A 17,115-nucleotide genomic window follows, 5' to 3' on the forward strand; every position below is an offset into this window, starting at 1 on the left:
CAGAACACTGTGAATTTAAAGAGATGTTAAATGATGCCCTGCGTGACAGGTTAGTGTGTGGCCTCTGCAGTGAAGCTATACGGAAGCGCCTACTGACAGAGGCTCAGCTTACATTACAGAAGGCTGTTGATATTGCTGTCTCCATGGAACTGGCTACAAGGGAGGCACAATAGATCGGTGTATCCCCTAGGGTGCAAAAAGTGTCACAAGAACTGACCCACAAAACGGTGCAGAGTCAAGAATGTTACCGCTGTGGTAAGCTGGGTCACCAGGCATCAGAATGCTGGTGTAAGGACCTGGTGTGTCGACACTGTGGCAAAAAGGGACACATTGAGTATGCCTGTAAACAAAAGAAAAAGAGGCCTGTGGTCTGGCCGACAAAAAGAGGAACCTTACATACCCTAGAGCAGACCCAGGATGATCAAGGTGACACCTCCTCACAAGAGGAAGTGCCACTGCATGTTTTGTCTTTGGCAGCGGGCTCACATGAATACTGGGTAACGCCCTTATTGGAGGGCAAACCTATACACATGGAACTAGACACCGGTGCAGCTGTCTCGCTGGTTCCTGAGACTGTGTATAAGGAAAAGCTACAGCATCTTCCGCTTAAGGCAACAAAAACTGTTCTGAAGACGTATACAGGTGAAGCTGTGCCCATGTTGGGCACTATTGATGTTAAGGTGGAGCTCAATGGACGGGCGGCTAAATTGCCACTGTTTGTGGTGAGAGGTGACTACCCAGCCTTAATGGGTAGGTCTTGGCTTGGGAAGATTCAGCTGAACTGGGAAGAAGTGCACCGGATGACTAAAGAAGAAACCAGTCTAACCCCTATACTAAGGAAACATGCTGCTGTTTTTGGAGATGATTTGGGAAGTATGAAGGGAATCACTGTGACATTGAACATTAAACCTGGCAGTCCACCAAAATATCTGAAAGCCCGAACTGTGCCATATGCCATCAGGCCAAAAGTTGAAGCAGACCTGGAGCGCCTGGTCACCAATGGAGTCCTAATACCAGTTACCCATAGCTCATGGGCCACTCCTATCGTTCCAATAGTGAAGAAAGATGGCTCTCTCCGGATTTGCGGTGATTTTAAAGTCACTGTCAACCCAGTGTTGTGTGCAGAGCAATACCCGCTTCCCCGCATCGATGACCTCTTCGCAGGCCTGGCTGGGGGACAAAAGTTCAGTAAGATTGATCTGAGTCAAGCATATTTACAGATGCACGTCGATGAAAAGTCCCAAGAGCTGTTGACTATTGTGACTCATAAGGGGCTTTATCGATACTGTCGCCTACCCTTCGGAATCACATCGGCTCCCGCCCTGTTCCAGAGGGCTATGGACCAGATCTTGTGTGGCTTGTCTGGAGTTCAGTGCTATCTGGATGATATCCTGGTGTGACGGAGCGATTCTGGCGGGACCCAACTGAGAGTGCCAAATCAGGACCAATTGCTCAAACAGGGCAGTCACAGCCCTAGGCTGGGGTTTTTCCACCTCTAAGGCAAACCAAACCAGCCAGACAAAAAGGACTTTGGTCTCACCCCACTGGCTAACCACAAGTCACACAAGCAATTTCCTTAGACACTCCAGTCTCCCAGTATCACCACCAGTGCACTCGTCCTGGGGATGAATGGTTATGAAAACCAACACCCCAATAAAAGAAAAAGGTTCCCTCGGTCCCAAAGGACCAAGCCCCAGACCCAGGTCAATATACACATCAGATCTTACCCACAAATCACGCTGTTGCCAATCCTTTAGAATCTAAAATCTAAAGGTTTATTTACAAAGGGAAAAAGGTAGAGATGAGAGGTAGAATTGGTTAAATGGAATCAATTACATACAGTAATGGCAAAGTTCTTAGTTCAGGCTTGCAGCAGTGCTGGAGTAAACTGCAGGTTCAGATTAAGTCTCTGGAACATCCCCCGCTGGGATGGGTCAACAGTCCTTCGTGCAGAGCTTCAGTTTGTAGCAAAGTCCTTCCAGAGGTCAGAAGCAGGATTGAAGACAAGATGGAGATGATGCATCAGCCTTATATAGACTTTTCCAGGTGTAAGAATCCCTTTGTCCTCACGGTGGAAACTTACAGCAAAATAAAATGGAGTTTGCAGTCACATGGACAAGTTTCTGCATACTTTGCTGAGTCACAAGGCGTGTCTGCCTTCTCTCCATTGGTCAATTGTGTAGCTGATGGCCCTCTAATGGGCCATCAAGCCAGCTATGCCGGGCTAACATCAGCTTTGTCTGGGACACTTCCCAGAGGCAGAGCATAATACAAAATATAGACAGTATAGAGCCAATACTTATACTTAAACTACAAAATGATACACAGACATACAGACAGCATAATCATAACCAGCAACCCAGAACCTGGTCTTAGACACCTTATATGACCCCCTTTACTTAGGATTTGGTGCCACCACAGGACCTTGGTTGCAACCCATGTTCTATATGGTTCCCATTTATATCAATAACGTCACACCCCCAACGCAAAATTGATGCAGGAAGGGATGACAAAACATCGCTGACTGCATCCCAAGAGCCCCCTTTCCTTGGGTCTGTCTCACTACAGCTAGTGTTGGGCTAGAGGCCATACCAGTGTATAACCGAAATGGTTTATCAAAGTCATGTTCAATAACATGAATGAATCTCTTTACAAACTTAAGGTATAACTTGGTTAGCTTTTGCAGCATGGTTCCTGTATGTTTCATGTGATCTTGCCACGAGCTAAAGAAAACAGCTACTTTATCCATACCAGCTTTGGCCAATGTTTTGAACCCAATTAACATTAAACCAATGTAGATATTGATGTTGTTCATAGTACAGGACTCTTGGCATTTAGCCATGAAAGCAATATGGTAGTGTGCCTCAGTTTCCCCTTTCATACAGCCCATCAGGTCTGGAATGTATTTTCCCCTGTGAAAAGTTCCAACACTGTTTACAGGCATTAACTGTGAAACATCAGTATAGCAAGGCCCTTTAACATAAAGTGTGTTTTCATGTATTCCTTTCAACATGTTCAAGGGATTTTCCAAAAGATTAGGCACATTATACATTGTTACAGTTAGCATTAGCAATAACAACAAATTGATTGCAAGTGTCCATCTACAAACATGTTTGTCATGCCACACCCTTGGCTCAATACCATTGGAGTTTGGGCCTTTTAGGGTTAACCTGTGGGTTCCCTTTGCAAAATTCAGTCTTCTCTTTCCTTCTTGTCCTTCAGGATTAAACCCTGATTTCTCTTGCTTAACAGAGATCACTGGCTGATGGGGTGGGCCCTCTGTGCTAACAGCTATTAGCAAGTCTTTCTTCTCCCTGCCAGCCAAGTAATTCGCATCAACACAGACACTAGCTTTTAACTTTTTAGCTGCTATGGATTCCAAGGCTGGACTTTGTCTTACAGAGATACCACACAAATCCAAAGAGTCTGAGGGTGAGAGCTGGCTTGCTCTCCCCTGCCTCCTCAAGCGTTCAGCCATAAAACTGTTCTGCTTTGAAACACCAGTAACTGAATCTGTCCTCAGATCCTGAAGCACAGACTGCTCACTTACAGATGCAGCATGGAGACATTCCTGTCCCAACACCATTGTCTCCCCAACAAGCTGGCTACACACAGCCAGGTGGTTATAGGGCTGCTCAACTTCCTTAACAGCTTCTACTCCACCTGAGACCTTTTCAAAGCTGCCCACACTGGATCTCTCAAAAGGAAAGTCAGTGGATCCATTCACAACAGAAAATTTCTGGCTGTTAGGAACTGAAACTTTCTTGATTAAATCACTTTTACACCCTTCAGTTGCAGTAAACTGCTTGCAGGAACACTTCCCTGAGCAACCACAGATGCTTTCTGGGTCTCACTTACATTCAGAATCACCTTAGGCCCAACAGGCGGATTTCTACACAATCCCCTTTTAGGCACACCTACAGACTTTCTAGATAACAGGTTAGAAGCAGTCTCCTTCCCTTGGCCATGAACAAGTGCAGGAATCTTTTCCTTCTTGCTACAAGTTGTCAAACTGTCAGTAGGTAACACAATTAAATCACCTTCATGCTCTCCTTGTGCCCTGGCTAGGGTATCACCCTGATTAGACAGAGTTGCAACACCCTTTTCCAACCACACCTTAGCAACTGGCAAACTACAAGCACCAGAATTGTCTGTTCTCTGGGATTTTGCTAAGACACTAACTGGATGCAACCTAGTCACAGTGCCATTCTCCCCAGCAGACACAAACTTAGGACCATTCCCTTCCTGGGCTTTAGCTGTATTTACAACCAACTTTGAGACAACTGAATCACCCTCAACCATCACAGGCTGACAGGCACCTTCTGTCTGCTCCACAGACACAGAAGAGCCGGAGACACATTCTCCTTCACCAGACACACAGCTTGGGATTTCACTTCCCTTGTCCCAGCACACAGGGCTGTTCACAGACAACTGCTTGGAGACTGGGGTAGCTTCCTTCATAGGCAAGTCAATACCCCTGACCGAGACAGGCACATTCCCTTCACTGTCACATTTCTCCACACAGGAAACAGGTAAGGGATAGGGACACTCATCTTCCACTATCCCTCCCTTCCCAAACTGCTGATTAGACAAAGCCATCAGCTCACAAGGCTGCCTAGGCTCCTCCAAACTTTCCCTACCAGGCACATTGCCTCTCCCAACAGATAAGCTGCTGCTTTTTTCACTACACTGAGCTACTTTTAGCAAATCACATTTACCCATTTCAGGTTCACTTCTACAAGCTGCACTAGCCACCAATCCATTACCCATTACAAATTTACCCTTTCCTTCCTCAGTTAGGGATTTAACCTGACCATCTACTTTAATCTGCTCCTGAGAAACATTTTCCTCACCAATGAGATCTTTCTGCTCTTGATCTAACTCCAGATTTCCTTCTGAGACATCAGACAGACATTCAGAAACTTCATTCCCAGACACACTGCTTTTTTGCACAGACAAACCTTTGGAGCAACCCTCCTCAGGCAAATCATTGCTCACACTAGACACAGGTTTAAGATTATTCCTCTCCTGTGACTGGCTACCTGGACTGAACAAAGCTTTCACATTTTCCCCAATTAAAAGATCTTTAGGCAATAACTTCCTGACGCCAGCTATCACTCCTGTTGCATCTGTCGAGTTTTCTCCTCAGCGGCCAGCAGCTCCAGACGCCTCTTACGAGCTTTTTCTTCTCTCTTAGCAACTTCTTTCTTTCTCTCATCAGCCTCTTTCTCCATTCGAATTTCTGCCAGTTCTTGCTCATAATCAAACTGCAGGCTGTCTCTCACCTACGAGTTCGCAAAGACAAGTGTGAATTCTTCAAGCCCTCTGTTGAATATTTGGGACACATCATCGATTCTGCAGGTCTTCATAAGGCCCCTGCAAAAGTTAAAGCTATTGTGGAGGCTCCCCCACCTCGAAATGTAAGCCAGCTGCGCTCGTTTCTAGGACTACTGAACTATTACGGGAAGTTCATCTCACAGTTAGCCACACTGCTAAAACCACTTCATGAGCTCCTTGGGCAGAACAAGGCCTGGAAGTGGACTGAAGCCTGTGATGTTGCATTTAACAAAGCTAAGGATGCATTGTTAAATTCTGAAGTTCTAACGCACTTTGATCCATCCTTACCCCTGCAATTGGCCTGCGATGCTTCCCCTTATGGAGTGGGAGCGGTCGTGTCACACATTATGCCTTCGGGAGAAGAAAGACCTATTGCTTTTGCTTCACGCACTCTAAACAAAGCAGAAACTAACTACGCCCAAATCGAACGTGAGGCATTAGGAATTGTTTTTGGAATTAGGAAGTTTCATCAGTGCCTGTTTGGGCGAAAGTTTACTCTTCTTACAGACCATCGACCTCTGACATCAATTTTTGGACCCTACAGAGGCATTCCCCCATTAGCTGCTAGTCGTATGCAACGTTGGGCATTGATACTTTCTGCACACACATATGAAATCAAATATCGGAAATCCACTCTGCACGGCAATGCAGATGGCCTCTCAAGGTTGCCTTTACCGGTCAAACATCAAGATAGTGCCCAAAAGGAAATCTTCTACTTTGAACAGGTAGAGAATACACCCATCACTGCTACTCAGATAAAGAAGGCAACCCGCGTTGACCCAGTATTATCCCAAGTTATGGACCTGGTGATGCATGGAAAATATCGACAAACCTCTCCGGTCTCACCCGACCTTGTTCCCTACATGTCCAGGCGGACGGAGTTATCGGTCCAATCTGGTTGTTTGTTGTGGGGGAGGTGTGTCATTATTCCACCACCCCTGAGATCACAGATGTTAGAACAGCTACATTCCGGTCACTGTGGAATAGTGCGCATGAAGGAAATTGCACGAAGCTATTTTTGGTGGCCTAGATTGGACAGTGCTATTGAAGAGAAGGCAAAAGCTTGTATGTCATGTCAGGGTGTAAGAAATGCACCCCAGTGGGCACCCCTACACCCATGGGACTGGCCTGAAAACCCGTGGCAACGTATTCACGTTGACTTTGCTGGCCCCCTTGAAGGAAGCATGTTCTTGGTGGCAGTAGATGCCCATTCTAAATGGCCAGAAGTCTCTATAATGCAGTCCACTACTGCAGAGAGTACTATCCAAAACTACGAGGACTCTTTAGTCGTTTTGGTCTGCCAGAACAACTTGTGAGCGACAACGGACCGCAGTTCGTCTCTCAGGAGTTTCAAAATTTTATGAAGGCAAATGGGATACACCACATCACGTCAGCACCATATCATCCGTCCACCAACGGATTAGCTGAAAGATTTGTGCAGACAATGAAAAACGCTTTGAAATCAGCAAAGGGACAACACTCCATTCAAAAGCGTCTGGATACCTTCTTACATTCCTATAGAAACACACCTCATGCTACAACCCAGGCTTCCCCAGCCTTTCTAATGATGGGACGACAGCTGCGCACTTGCTTTGATCTGCTGAAACCTTCTGAACCCAGACAAACTGTGCAACGTTAGCAGCAATATCAAGTCATCAGACGGGCACCCAGAGCAAAAGACCGAACCTTTAGCCCAGGACAGCCAGTTTTGGCTCGGAATTATACTTCCAGAGCTAAATGGGTTCCGGCCACAGTCATCACTCAAACAGGACCTGTTTCCTATACAGTCCGGACTGCAGAGAATCTTACCTGGCGGCGACATGTAGATCAGCTGTTGCCAGGTCATGCCAGTCTTCAGGACCCATCTGCAGTAGAGGGGTCTGACTTCACCCCTCCTGGTGAGACACCGAATCATGAGTCACCTGTTCCTGACTGTTCTCCTCCATTACTGCCGGCAGCTGAGATACCCCTTTGCCCAGCACGAGCTGATACCACCTCCTCACCTATTCGTGCTGCGGACCTTGAGCCCCTAGTACTTTCGGGTGCAACAACACCAGAAGTTCGCCGTAATCCACCTAGAGACAGAAGGCCTCCTCATCGGCTGGATCTTTATTTAAGGCAAACCCACGGTTATGGGGCAAAATAATCCCCAGGGTTTAGCCGGGAATGGAGGCAGTCTACCCTCCTTCTCTAGTTTAGTGTGTGTTTTATTTAGGGGATGTTCTTATTAGGGGGGGAGGAATATGTTATGTATTTGGTTGTCATGGGTTTTGTTACTATGGCAACTGAGTTAGACTATTAAGGGATAGCTCAGCCGGTTTCAACCGGCTGAGTGAGCTCTCTGTATATCTGTAAATAAAATGGAGGTTTTGGTTAGCTGTCTGCTCTCTGGCCTCAAGTGATTGTTTCCTACACCGGCTGCCCCAAGGACTTAACAAGATGTCCAGAGAGTCCTGATGTTTCACCTTCCCTGGGCAGGAGGGTGAGGGGACCCAGGAGCATCCCCTAGCCTGTGTTCCCACCCACCAGGACACGCCACACATTGAAGGTGGAGATTCCGGGGCTCCCCACAGTGACCTGGGCTCACTGGCCAGCTCTTACCACAGCAAGGCCTGAGGTAAAGAGGAGGAAAAGGGGGAAGGGCCTCAGGAGAAGGGGAGGAAATGGGGTGGCTGGATCTATGGGGGAAATGAGCAGGGGATGTGGCAAGCCTGAACCAATGCAGACTCCACCAAGGAGGTCATGGGGAATTCCTGAGTAAAGGAGGAGGATGGGGCTGGAGGGTAGGAGAGGCACTTAGCTATGGCCCAAATTACTGTACCATCTGAGTACCTCTCAATCTGTAATATATTTATCAGTACAACTCCCCGTGAGGCAGGGCCATGCTACTAACACCACTAAGAAGTTCCCAAGGCCAGAAGGCACCATTGTGATCACCTAGTCTGACCCCCTGTATAGAACAGGCCAGACCTCCCCTGAAATAACTCCTAAAGGACAGTTGTTAGAACAACCTCTTGTCTTGATTTAACAATTGTCAGTGATGGAGAATCAACCACGGCCCTTGGTAAATTGTTCCCATGGTTAATTACCCTCATTGTTAAAAAAAAATAAAAAATTATACCTTAGTTCCTGTCTGAATGTGTCTAGATTCATCTTCCAGCCCTTGGATCTGTTATAACTTTATCTGCTAGACTGAAGAGCCCGTTGTTAAATGTTTATGCCTCATGTAAGTACTTACAAACTGTGATCAAGTCACCCCTTAACCTTCTCTTCATTAAGCTAAATAGACTGAGATCCTTCAGTCTATCACTCTAAGGCAGGTTTTCTAATCCTTTCATCATTCCTGTGGCTCTTCTCTGAACTCTTTCCAATTTATCAATGTCCTTCTTGAACTGCAGACGCCAATATTGGGCACAATATCCCAGAAGTATTTCCACATGTGCTAAAGACCGAGGCAAGATATCCTCTCTGCTCCTACTCGAGACTCCCCTGTTTCTACTTCCTGGATTGTACTGGCTTTTTCAGCCATAGCACACCACTAAGAGCTCATGTTCAGCTGATTATCCACTATGATCCCCAAGTCTTTTTCAGAGTCACTGCTTCCCAGAATTGGGTCCCCCATCTGGTAAGGATGGCCTGCATCCCTTGTTCCTAGATGTACACCTTTACATTGAGCCGTACTAAAAAAACAACAACACGTCTTGTTGAGGCACAGAGGGACTAAGAGAGTTGCCCAGGGTCACAGAAGAAGTCTGTGGAAGACCCTGGAACTGAAGTCAGATCTTCTGAGTCCCAGTTTGGCACTTTAAGCCCTGAATCATCCTTCCTCCCTGGGGGTAATGGCTGGGGAGGCGGCAGCTGGCAGCTCAGCACGCTGAGATTACCAGGAACCCAGGGAACTAAACTCCTTGACATCATGAAAAGGGAGCACCAAAACAATTCCTTTTCCAGATGATAACACAGCGTCATGCTTTCCCCTGAATCGATGTAGGGGCAAATCCATCATCCAGGGCACAGAGCAGGGTCACAGTTGACAAGCAACTCCATGTGATCTCCTGGTGTGATGTAAAATGGGCAAATGTGACTCATGGGGACATAGTCCTGGAAATGACCACTTGGTTCAATGATCACAGTCTCCTTCTATGTCATGTGACCCCAGCATACTGTTCTTTGTAAGCCTTTGTAAGCAGGGTCTGAATGAGTTCTCCCCTGACAGCAGGCTGAGAGGAGGAGAGACCTCAGGAGCAAACTGTATTTACATAAACACACCTAGTCTGCCTAGGCGTCCAGCAGATAGAGCAGTGTTGCTCAAAGTGATCAACTTTGGCTGCTCTTAGGTTACAAATCACTGCAGTGCTGAATGCAGGAGTAGTGAAATGTTATCAATGTTATTGTCTTTATTGTATGAACGAAGGGGAGAGAAACTGTGCTTAACCTGTCCCAAATAAAGAGATCACCCTCAGCTTCAAATAACTCGTTAAGCCAGGGGCTCAAATGCCAGAGTCCTGTGAAAATAAGAGGGGTGGGGACAGGTTTAACATCAGTGTCCTAAGTCTGGTTTAACTTTTCTCCTCGCTGTTCAAAACTAGAGCTGCATAGGCTCCATTGTGGGGAGTGTGTTGAACTGTCTGTGGGCAGCCAGGAAATCCCTGGGGAAGACGTGTGTTTTTGTGTGTGTTGCACCTGTGCTGCCCCCTCCCCCAGGCTCCCTGTGGTTATTTTGCATGAAACTTGAACAAGTTGCTCCTCTGAAAGCTGACAGATACTCAACAAGGATAGATGCTGGCCAAGAAGAATCAAGATTGTCACAATAAATCCAGGATATATCGTCTTCCTACCCTCTAAACCAGGTCCTTTCCTGTCTTTGGGGAATCTCACAATTGTCCCACTCTTCCAGCTGGGAACACCACCCCCTCTATGCTAAATGCTTATCACCAAGTAGGCCCAACTGGACACCTCAGTCTCTTCCCTTTGGGTGCTTATGACCAGAGCTATACAGTCACCACCAGCCTCCTTAAAACTATTAGGTTTATTAGCAAACAGCACAAAGCACTAAAGAAAATGGTTTTAAAATACCAGGCAGCTGTCACAAGTCTACACTCATCTATCTCACGTATCACTACAAGCTAAGCTAGACCGGTTTTGCTCTGGAGATAGAGGAACAGAACTGGCCCAACTTACATTCCTTTGGGAAGCCAAGGAGCTCTTGGGGCACATCCTAGTTTCCCTCTGTCTCTGAGAGGATCTTTTCATCTGTTTGCACCTGTAGCAGGGAGGTATGGCCTCCCTCAGAGAGTGACAAGGAGGGACCACAACACACCTGCTAGTGGGCCAAACAAGGGGCACGTCTGCCGTGCTGGAAGCGGAAGGGCAGGACAGGAAGGGGAAGGATGATAGGCGGGCCCTGCAGCTCAATTGGTCTGGAGCCACCACAGGAGACAGAAGCATCCCGCCTGCTGCTGGAGCCTGCAGAGGAGCTTCCGGGGCTGCCTTCTGAGGACTGGACTCAGTTCCCTGGGCAGCCGGCAAACTGAGATGCTGAGGAGTTTTTGGGGTTGCTGCCTATGGCCTGGCCAGCATTCCCTGAGATGATGGGCACAGGTACACACGAGTAGGAGAGTAGGAAGCAGCTCAGGGAACCATCTGGGAAGTGGCCTGATACAAGATCAGTGTTCAGGCCCTTGGCTGGGACACAGGAGTTGGGCAGACCCACATCCACCCTGCACCCCATTCCCACAGTCTCTAGCCCCTAGACTTTATTGGTGCTCACCCTTACCTGCACCACTAGACTGCTTAGGCCACCTGCCTTGATTGCTGGCCAGAGCCGACCCATTGGCTCTCCTGCCCTTACAGGGTTTGTCTATAAAAGGGATAGCTCGGTGGTTTGAGCATTGACCTGCTAAACCCAGGGTTGTGAGTTCATTCCTTGAGGGGGCCACCTAGGGATCTGGGACAAAAATCAGCACTTGGTTCTGCTAGTGAAGGCAGGGGGCAGGACTCAATGATATTTCAAGGTCCCTTCCAGTTCTAGAAGATAAGTGTGTATCTCTCTCTACTGGGCCTGGGGCTCATGGATGGCTTAGCTGCTCTGCCCTGATTGCAGAGTGGACTCCACTCATTAGTTCCTGCCCCACTCTGGGTGAGGTCCTGGGGCTCAAAGGCTAATTAATTGCTCTGTCTAGCTTGCAAGTCATAGCCTACCACCTGTTGGCTGCTGTACTGTTCTGCTTGGCCATAGGCCTGGAACACAAGGTGTAGGTTATTCCCCACATTTTGAGCTCCCCTTTACAGGTATGCGGGAGAGGGAAGACTGAGAAGGAGGGACGGGAAGCAGCCTACAGCCCCTTTCTTGTGAAGCAGCCTTTTCTCAAAGCCTCCCTGTGAGAGCAGGGCCGGCTCCCGGTTTTCTGCCACCCCAAGCGGCAAAGAACAAACAAACAAAAAAAAAAAAAGCCGCGGCAGCGCAATCGCGCCGCTTCACTCTTCAGTGGCAATTCAGCACCACGTCCTTCACTCCGAGAGGGACTGAAGGACCCACTGCCGAATTGCCGCCAAAGACCCAGATGTGCCGCCCCAACTGGAGTGCCGCCCCTTGGTATTAGCTGCCCCAAGCACCTGCTTCTTTAGCTGGTGCCTGGAGCCGGCCCTGTGTGTGAGCCTGGGCCCAATCGCCATAGCGCTCAGCTGTGTCCATGTTTCAGGGCCAAGGTGTGAAATTGATCTTCACCCTCAGACTGCTTTCCCCCATCATACCATCTGTGATGAGGGCCCCATGGCTGTTGCTCAGTTCTTTGATAGTTACACCCATTCAGCCTCAATGGCTTTGTACCGGTGTGGCGACTCCCTGGCACGGCGCCTCCTGCTGGTCGTCCAGGGAATTAGCTCGCCAGCTTCCGGAGCACCCTCTGCAGGCCGATGTCTCAGCTAGCCACTGGTCCCGGTGTGAATGAATACCCACTGGACCCCAGTGCCTCTTCTCTCAGGGTTCTGCCACCTGCAGTCTTGCTGGGTCTCCCCTCCCCGAGGAACCCCCATCCCTCTATCCCCACCTCGCCTCAGTCTTTGGCTACTGCCAGTCCCCGTCTAGCCCCCGCTCACTGGGGCAAACTGCAGCATAATGGCCACTCATCATCGGCAAGGAGGGTTTGGACCTGCTGCCTCTGCTTACCCTTGGGCTGCCTCATTGCAACCCCAGTACCTTTTCTGGGCCTTTAACAAGGCCTGCAGCCTGGGAGTTTTCCAGGCTGGAGCTCCCCAGCTCCTCTGGCCTTTCCCCAGCCCTGCTCCACTTTAGGTACTTTGCTCAGCTCCCAGCAACCAGGCCCATCCCTCTCAACCTCTAGAGAGAGACTCTCTGAGCTCCAGCCCAGCATCCCCTTTATAGGGCCAGCTGCAGCCTGATTGGGACGTGGCTCAGCGAGCCTTTATTTCGCAGCCCCAGCCCTCTCCCAGCGCTGGCTTTATCCCTTTCTGAGCCGAAGCGGGTGACCACCCCGCTACAGGCTTGCAAGCACCAATCTGGTGACTGTGCTGAAACGCCCAGGCATCCCAGTGATGATCCTACACTCGCCTCAGAAATCCACTACGTAACCCTCACTGTCACCACCAAGCACCCCTACATCTGCCACACACACCAATGTGCTGGAGTCCTGGGGCTTCCCAGAAGCAGCTGTCACAGGGGCTGTGGTAAGAGGGCTTCTATAGACAATTGTAAGAATTGTTGCCAATGGCTTGCCCACAGTCACACATGGAAAGGGAATCAAACCGAGCTCTCCTGAGTCACAGAGCAGTGCCCGGACCACAGGACCAGCCTTCCAGCCATCTGAATGGTGACAGGCCCAGCTGGATTCTCTTCTGTGCCAGCAGAGCTCCCCCTGTGCTGCAGAGAGCGGGGATGGCAAGGAGACAGTTACAGTGATTGATTCACTGGCCTGTTCTCTCCCCTTCATCAGAGGAGTATAGAGCAGCCTGGGGGCTGTGCTGACCTCTGCCCGGTGGTAACAGCTTCCAAGAGCACAGCACATTCTGGCACATCCCAGCAGATGGTATCACCCCAGAGTGCCCCCTTGGGGCCTGAGGTGGCCCTGCAGGAACCCTACCCTTCCCTCTAAGGTCATAGCAATGACTGACTCTCAGCCTGAAATACCTGAGCCCTCTTTGTGGGGTCACATTAATTCAGACTCCTCCAAAACACAGGCTCTCCTACCCTACAGCCCCATGCTCCTCCTTTACTCAGGACCCCCCCCCACACGCCCTGCTTGCTGGGGTCAGCACTGGTTCAGGCTTGCCACACCCCCTACCCCATCTCTTTTCTTGAGGCCCTGCCTCCTACCCCACCTCTTCTCAGAAGGACCTGCCCCTTGTTCCTCCTCTTCCCCTGAGGCTCCAGCCCCAACCACCTCAGAGCTAGATTGTGGTAAGAGCTGCTCAGGGAGCCCAGGCCCCTGTGGGGAGCCCCGGACGCTCCACCTTTCCTGGATTTTAAATTCTGAGGGGTGGGGATGTTGCCGGCCCAAAGGGCCCGAGGGGGCAACAGCAGGGTTCGTTGCCCGGTGTGCGTCGCACTAATTAACACACCAGGGTGGAGAAGCAAACCAAGTTTATTTGAGATCTCAAAGCGATGCCAGGAGACAGACACGGCTCAAATCAAGCACACTAATTACAAGCAAGTTTCCCTTTTATATTTCAAGCTGTCTGTACAAGCCTTTGTTTCTCCCTGTTTTTCCCCCTTCCTCCCTCCCCCTTGCAACAGTTACACTAAACACTATATTGTAGCTTGTTAGAACTGTTCTCATTCGCATGTTTATCTATGGCCTTCACAGCACAGACGCATGCAGACTTTCCTCCCCCTTCTCCCTCGTCTTACTGCCGCTTTTTGCTGTTTCGAGCTGTACTGCAGCTGCAAGCTAAGAAAGCTGACAGTTACAAATTTTGCTTGCTGTTTGTTAGCATTTTAGGCTGGTTAAAGTTCACAGCATGGAAGAACTTTGGTTCACCTAGGCCTAGAGACACAACTTTGGTTCACTTAGGCCTAGGGACACCAACAGGGACACAGGCTGAGGTCTTTCCTTCTGTCCCCCAGTGAACTGCCCAGGGCAGGTGGAGGGTTTGGGGCTCCTCAGAGTGGCTCTAGATCCCTGGGCAACTCTCACCATGGCCCAGATCTGGCTTCTGGTCTGGAGAGGGTGTGAAGCTTTCACCAGGGAGGAGGACCAGGGGGTGGGGTGTTGGGTGAAGAGATGGGGCAGAGGGAGGGGTCGTCGTGGGAAGAAGAAGAGTAGCGGGCGGGGCATTAAGGAAGAAGTAAAGAGGCAGTGGGGATGGTGCTCCTGCATGTGTCCTGCTTTTGCCTTTTGAAAAGATGGTCACTCTGCACTGAACGGGCTGGGCTGGGACTGGAGCGAGACGTTCCTCTGCGGGGGAATTGAGGACCATTTCCAACCGTTTTCATTGCAGCACAAATGGATGGCGGGAGAAGGGAATCTGGGCTGGAGGCTCTTTCCAGGACTCCTGTGTGTCAGACCCTCACTCGCACACGCAGCTCTGCTCTGCCTCAGTGAGTAGGGGGTTCAGCACGTGTGTGGTGTGCAGAGCCATCAACGGGGCTGGAGGATGAGGGCAAGGTGCCTGAATAGGTTCACCTGGATCTCCTCCATTAATCATGTGTCTGATATGACTCAATCACAAGCACCTGGCTGAGGAGGTAGGGAAGGATGCGTGACCATTCCCTTTCAATAGCCCCTGTCCACAGCTGGTGCAGCGCTCATGGATCATGCCGCACCCAAAGGGGGAAGCGCCAGGACTGCGACTACAGACTAGCTCTGCAGCTTTTGTCGTGGTCCATGGATATTTAACCAAAGACAATGGGACATTGACAGGTTATGTGTAATGGGAAACAACACTTATATCCCTTCTCTTTATTGACTGTATCGACAGGAATCTGAGGTCAGAGCAGCCACCGATTCAGATGTTTATGGGCCAACATGCAACCAGTCCCCTGGCTCTCCACTGACACAGTCACTCTGTAAATTCTGCTGCTGCCTTGGTCTCTTTCTCCCAGTGCACTGTACTCCCTCACCAGGCCCTGTCCCATTGCTAGAGGCCTTATACCCTGAACATTTCTTCTTTCACCAGCACTGGAGCCAGTTGATGAACTGACCCTTCACTTTTTGAATGCCCTGATTATCCTTGCACGAAGGTGTTTGCTTTTCAAGCTGTACACAATTGGGTTCATCATGGGCGGGACCAGCAAGTAGACATAGCCCATGAGAATCTGAACCAAAGGAGAAGAGCTATTCCCGAATCTCTGTACTACAGACAAGCCAATCCCTGGTATGTAGAAGAGGAGGACAGCACAGAGGTGGGAGACACAGGTGCTCAGTGCCCTGACACACTCCGCATGGGAGGCAATGCTCAGCACTGTTTTCAGAATCATCACATAAGATAGGAGGATGAGCAGCGAGTCCAACAACACTGTAGAGATTGTGACAAACAAGCCATAGATGCTGTTGACTCTGATATCCGAACAAGCCAACTTCATGACCTCTTGGTGCAGGCAGTAGGAATGGGAGAGGACATTGGCTTGACAGTATTGGAACCGTTTCAGGAGAAAGGGCAGTGGGAACACTACGGCCACCCCTCTTAGCACACACACGAGTCCCATCTTGGCTATTCTCGGCAGGGTTAATATGGAAGCATATCTCAGCGGGTTACAGATTGCGATGAAACGGTCAAAGGCCATCAACAAGAGTACTGAGGATTCAATGAATGTAAGCGAGTGGATGAAGAACAGCTGGGCAAAACAAATATCGAGGCTGATCTCCCTAGAGTTAAACAAGAATATACCCAGTGTTGTTGGTATGGTGACTATCGATAAGCCAAGGTCCGTGATGGCCAACATGGAAAGGAAAATGTACATGGGCTCATGGAGGCTTGGATCTGTTTTTATAATGAACAGAATGACTGAATTTCCCACTAGCGAAATAACATACATTAAGCAGAAGGGGACAGAGATCCAGAGATAGATGTCTTCCTGCCCATGTATCCCGGTGAGGAGGAACACTGCAGAGCTGAATTTAGTGTCATTGACAGCTGACATAATGTACTGGGAAGTCCGAGTAGTTTTGAACCTTTCCTCCTGAAGGGAAAAACAAGAGGAGACTAGATGACACTGCCTCTCTGCAGCACACTGGATAAATTCTCAGGGTCGGGTTCTGATTTTAACAACAGTGACGTCAACTGCGTCACTCCAGATTTACATGTGTAAATTCGATCAGAACCAGGCTCTATTAACATTTCCTTACCAAATACTCCTGGTGATACCCTCTGACCCCCAAGAATCCCTCCAAGAGAAGCTGATGTGCTTTGCCCGACCAACGTTGACTGAATCTAGAGAGTTCAATCATCCTACAGGCTTCTCTTCATTCTCGCAGGGAGGTGACATGCATAAGTTACATGCAACCACTATTACCCTCCCCTTTCTTGCACCTCAGCTCTACACTTTGCTGAAACACAGACCAGCGGTTCTGTAGTTTCATGACATTTTGGAAAGTCTTGCACAGGTATTGCAGAGGGATTGAATGCTAGATTAGAGATTGCTGCCATGGAGGTCCTGGATTTCATTCTCTGAAATGATTCCCGTTCCTCCCGCAGAACCAGGTGTACAGGCAGAACTGCAGGGTCTCAATGCGAGGATGAGACAATGGTGTAGGGAGGAGGGACTTAGATTTATTAATAACTGGGGAAACTGTTGGGAAAGTGGGGAGCCTATACAGGAAG

General features: G+C 49.2%; 1 protein-coding gene across 1 annotated transcript; it reads right to left on the minus strand.

Moving 5' to 3' along the window:
• Positions 1-15,499: 15,499 nt before the first annotated feature.
• On the minus strand, positions 15,500-16,456 carry LOC123374279 (olfactory receptor 51G2-like). Its single transcript, XM_045024069.1, has one exon. It carries the CDS (start codon positions 16,433-16,435, stop codon positions 15,500-15,502), a length of 936 nt encoding a protein of 311 aa, XP_044880004.1. The 5' UTR covers positions 16,436-16,456.
• Positions 16,457-17,115: the final 659 nt, after the last annotated feature.

The sequence above is a fragment of the Mauremys mutica genome, chromosome 1, assembly GCF_020497125.1.
Source record: "Mauremys mutica isolate MM-2020 ecotype Southern chromosome 1, ASM2049712v1, whole genome shotgun sequence".
In the NCBI taxonomy this organism is placed as follows: Eukaryota; Metazoa; Chordata; order Testudines; family Geoemydidae; genus Mauremys; species Mauremys mutica.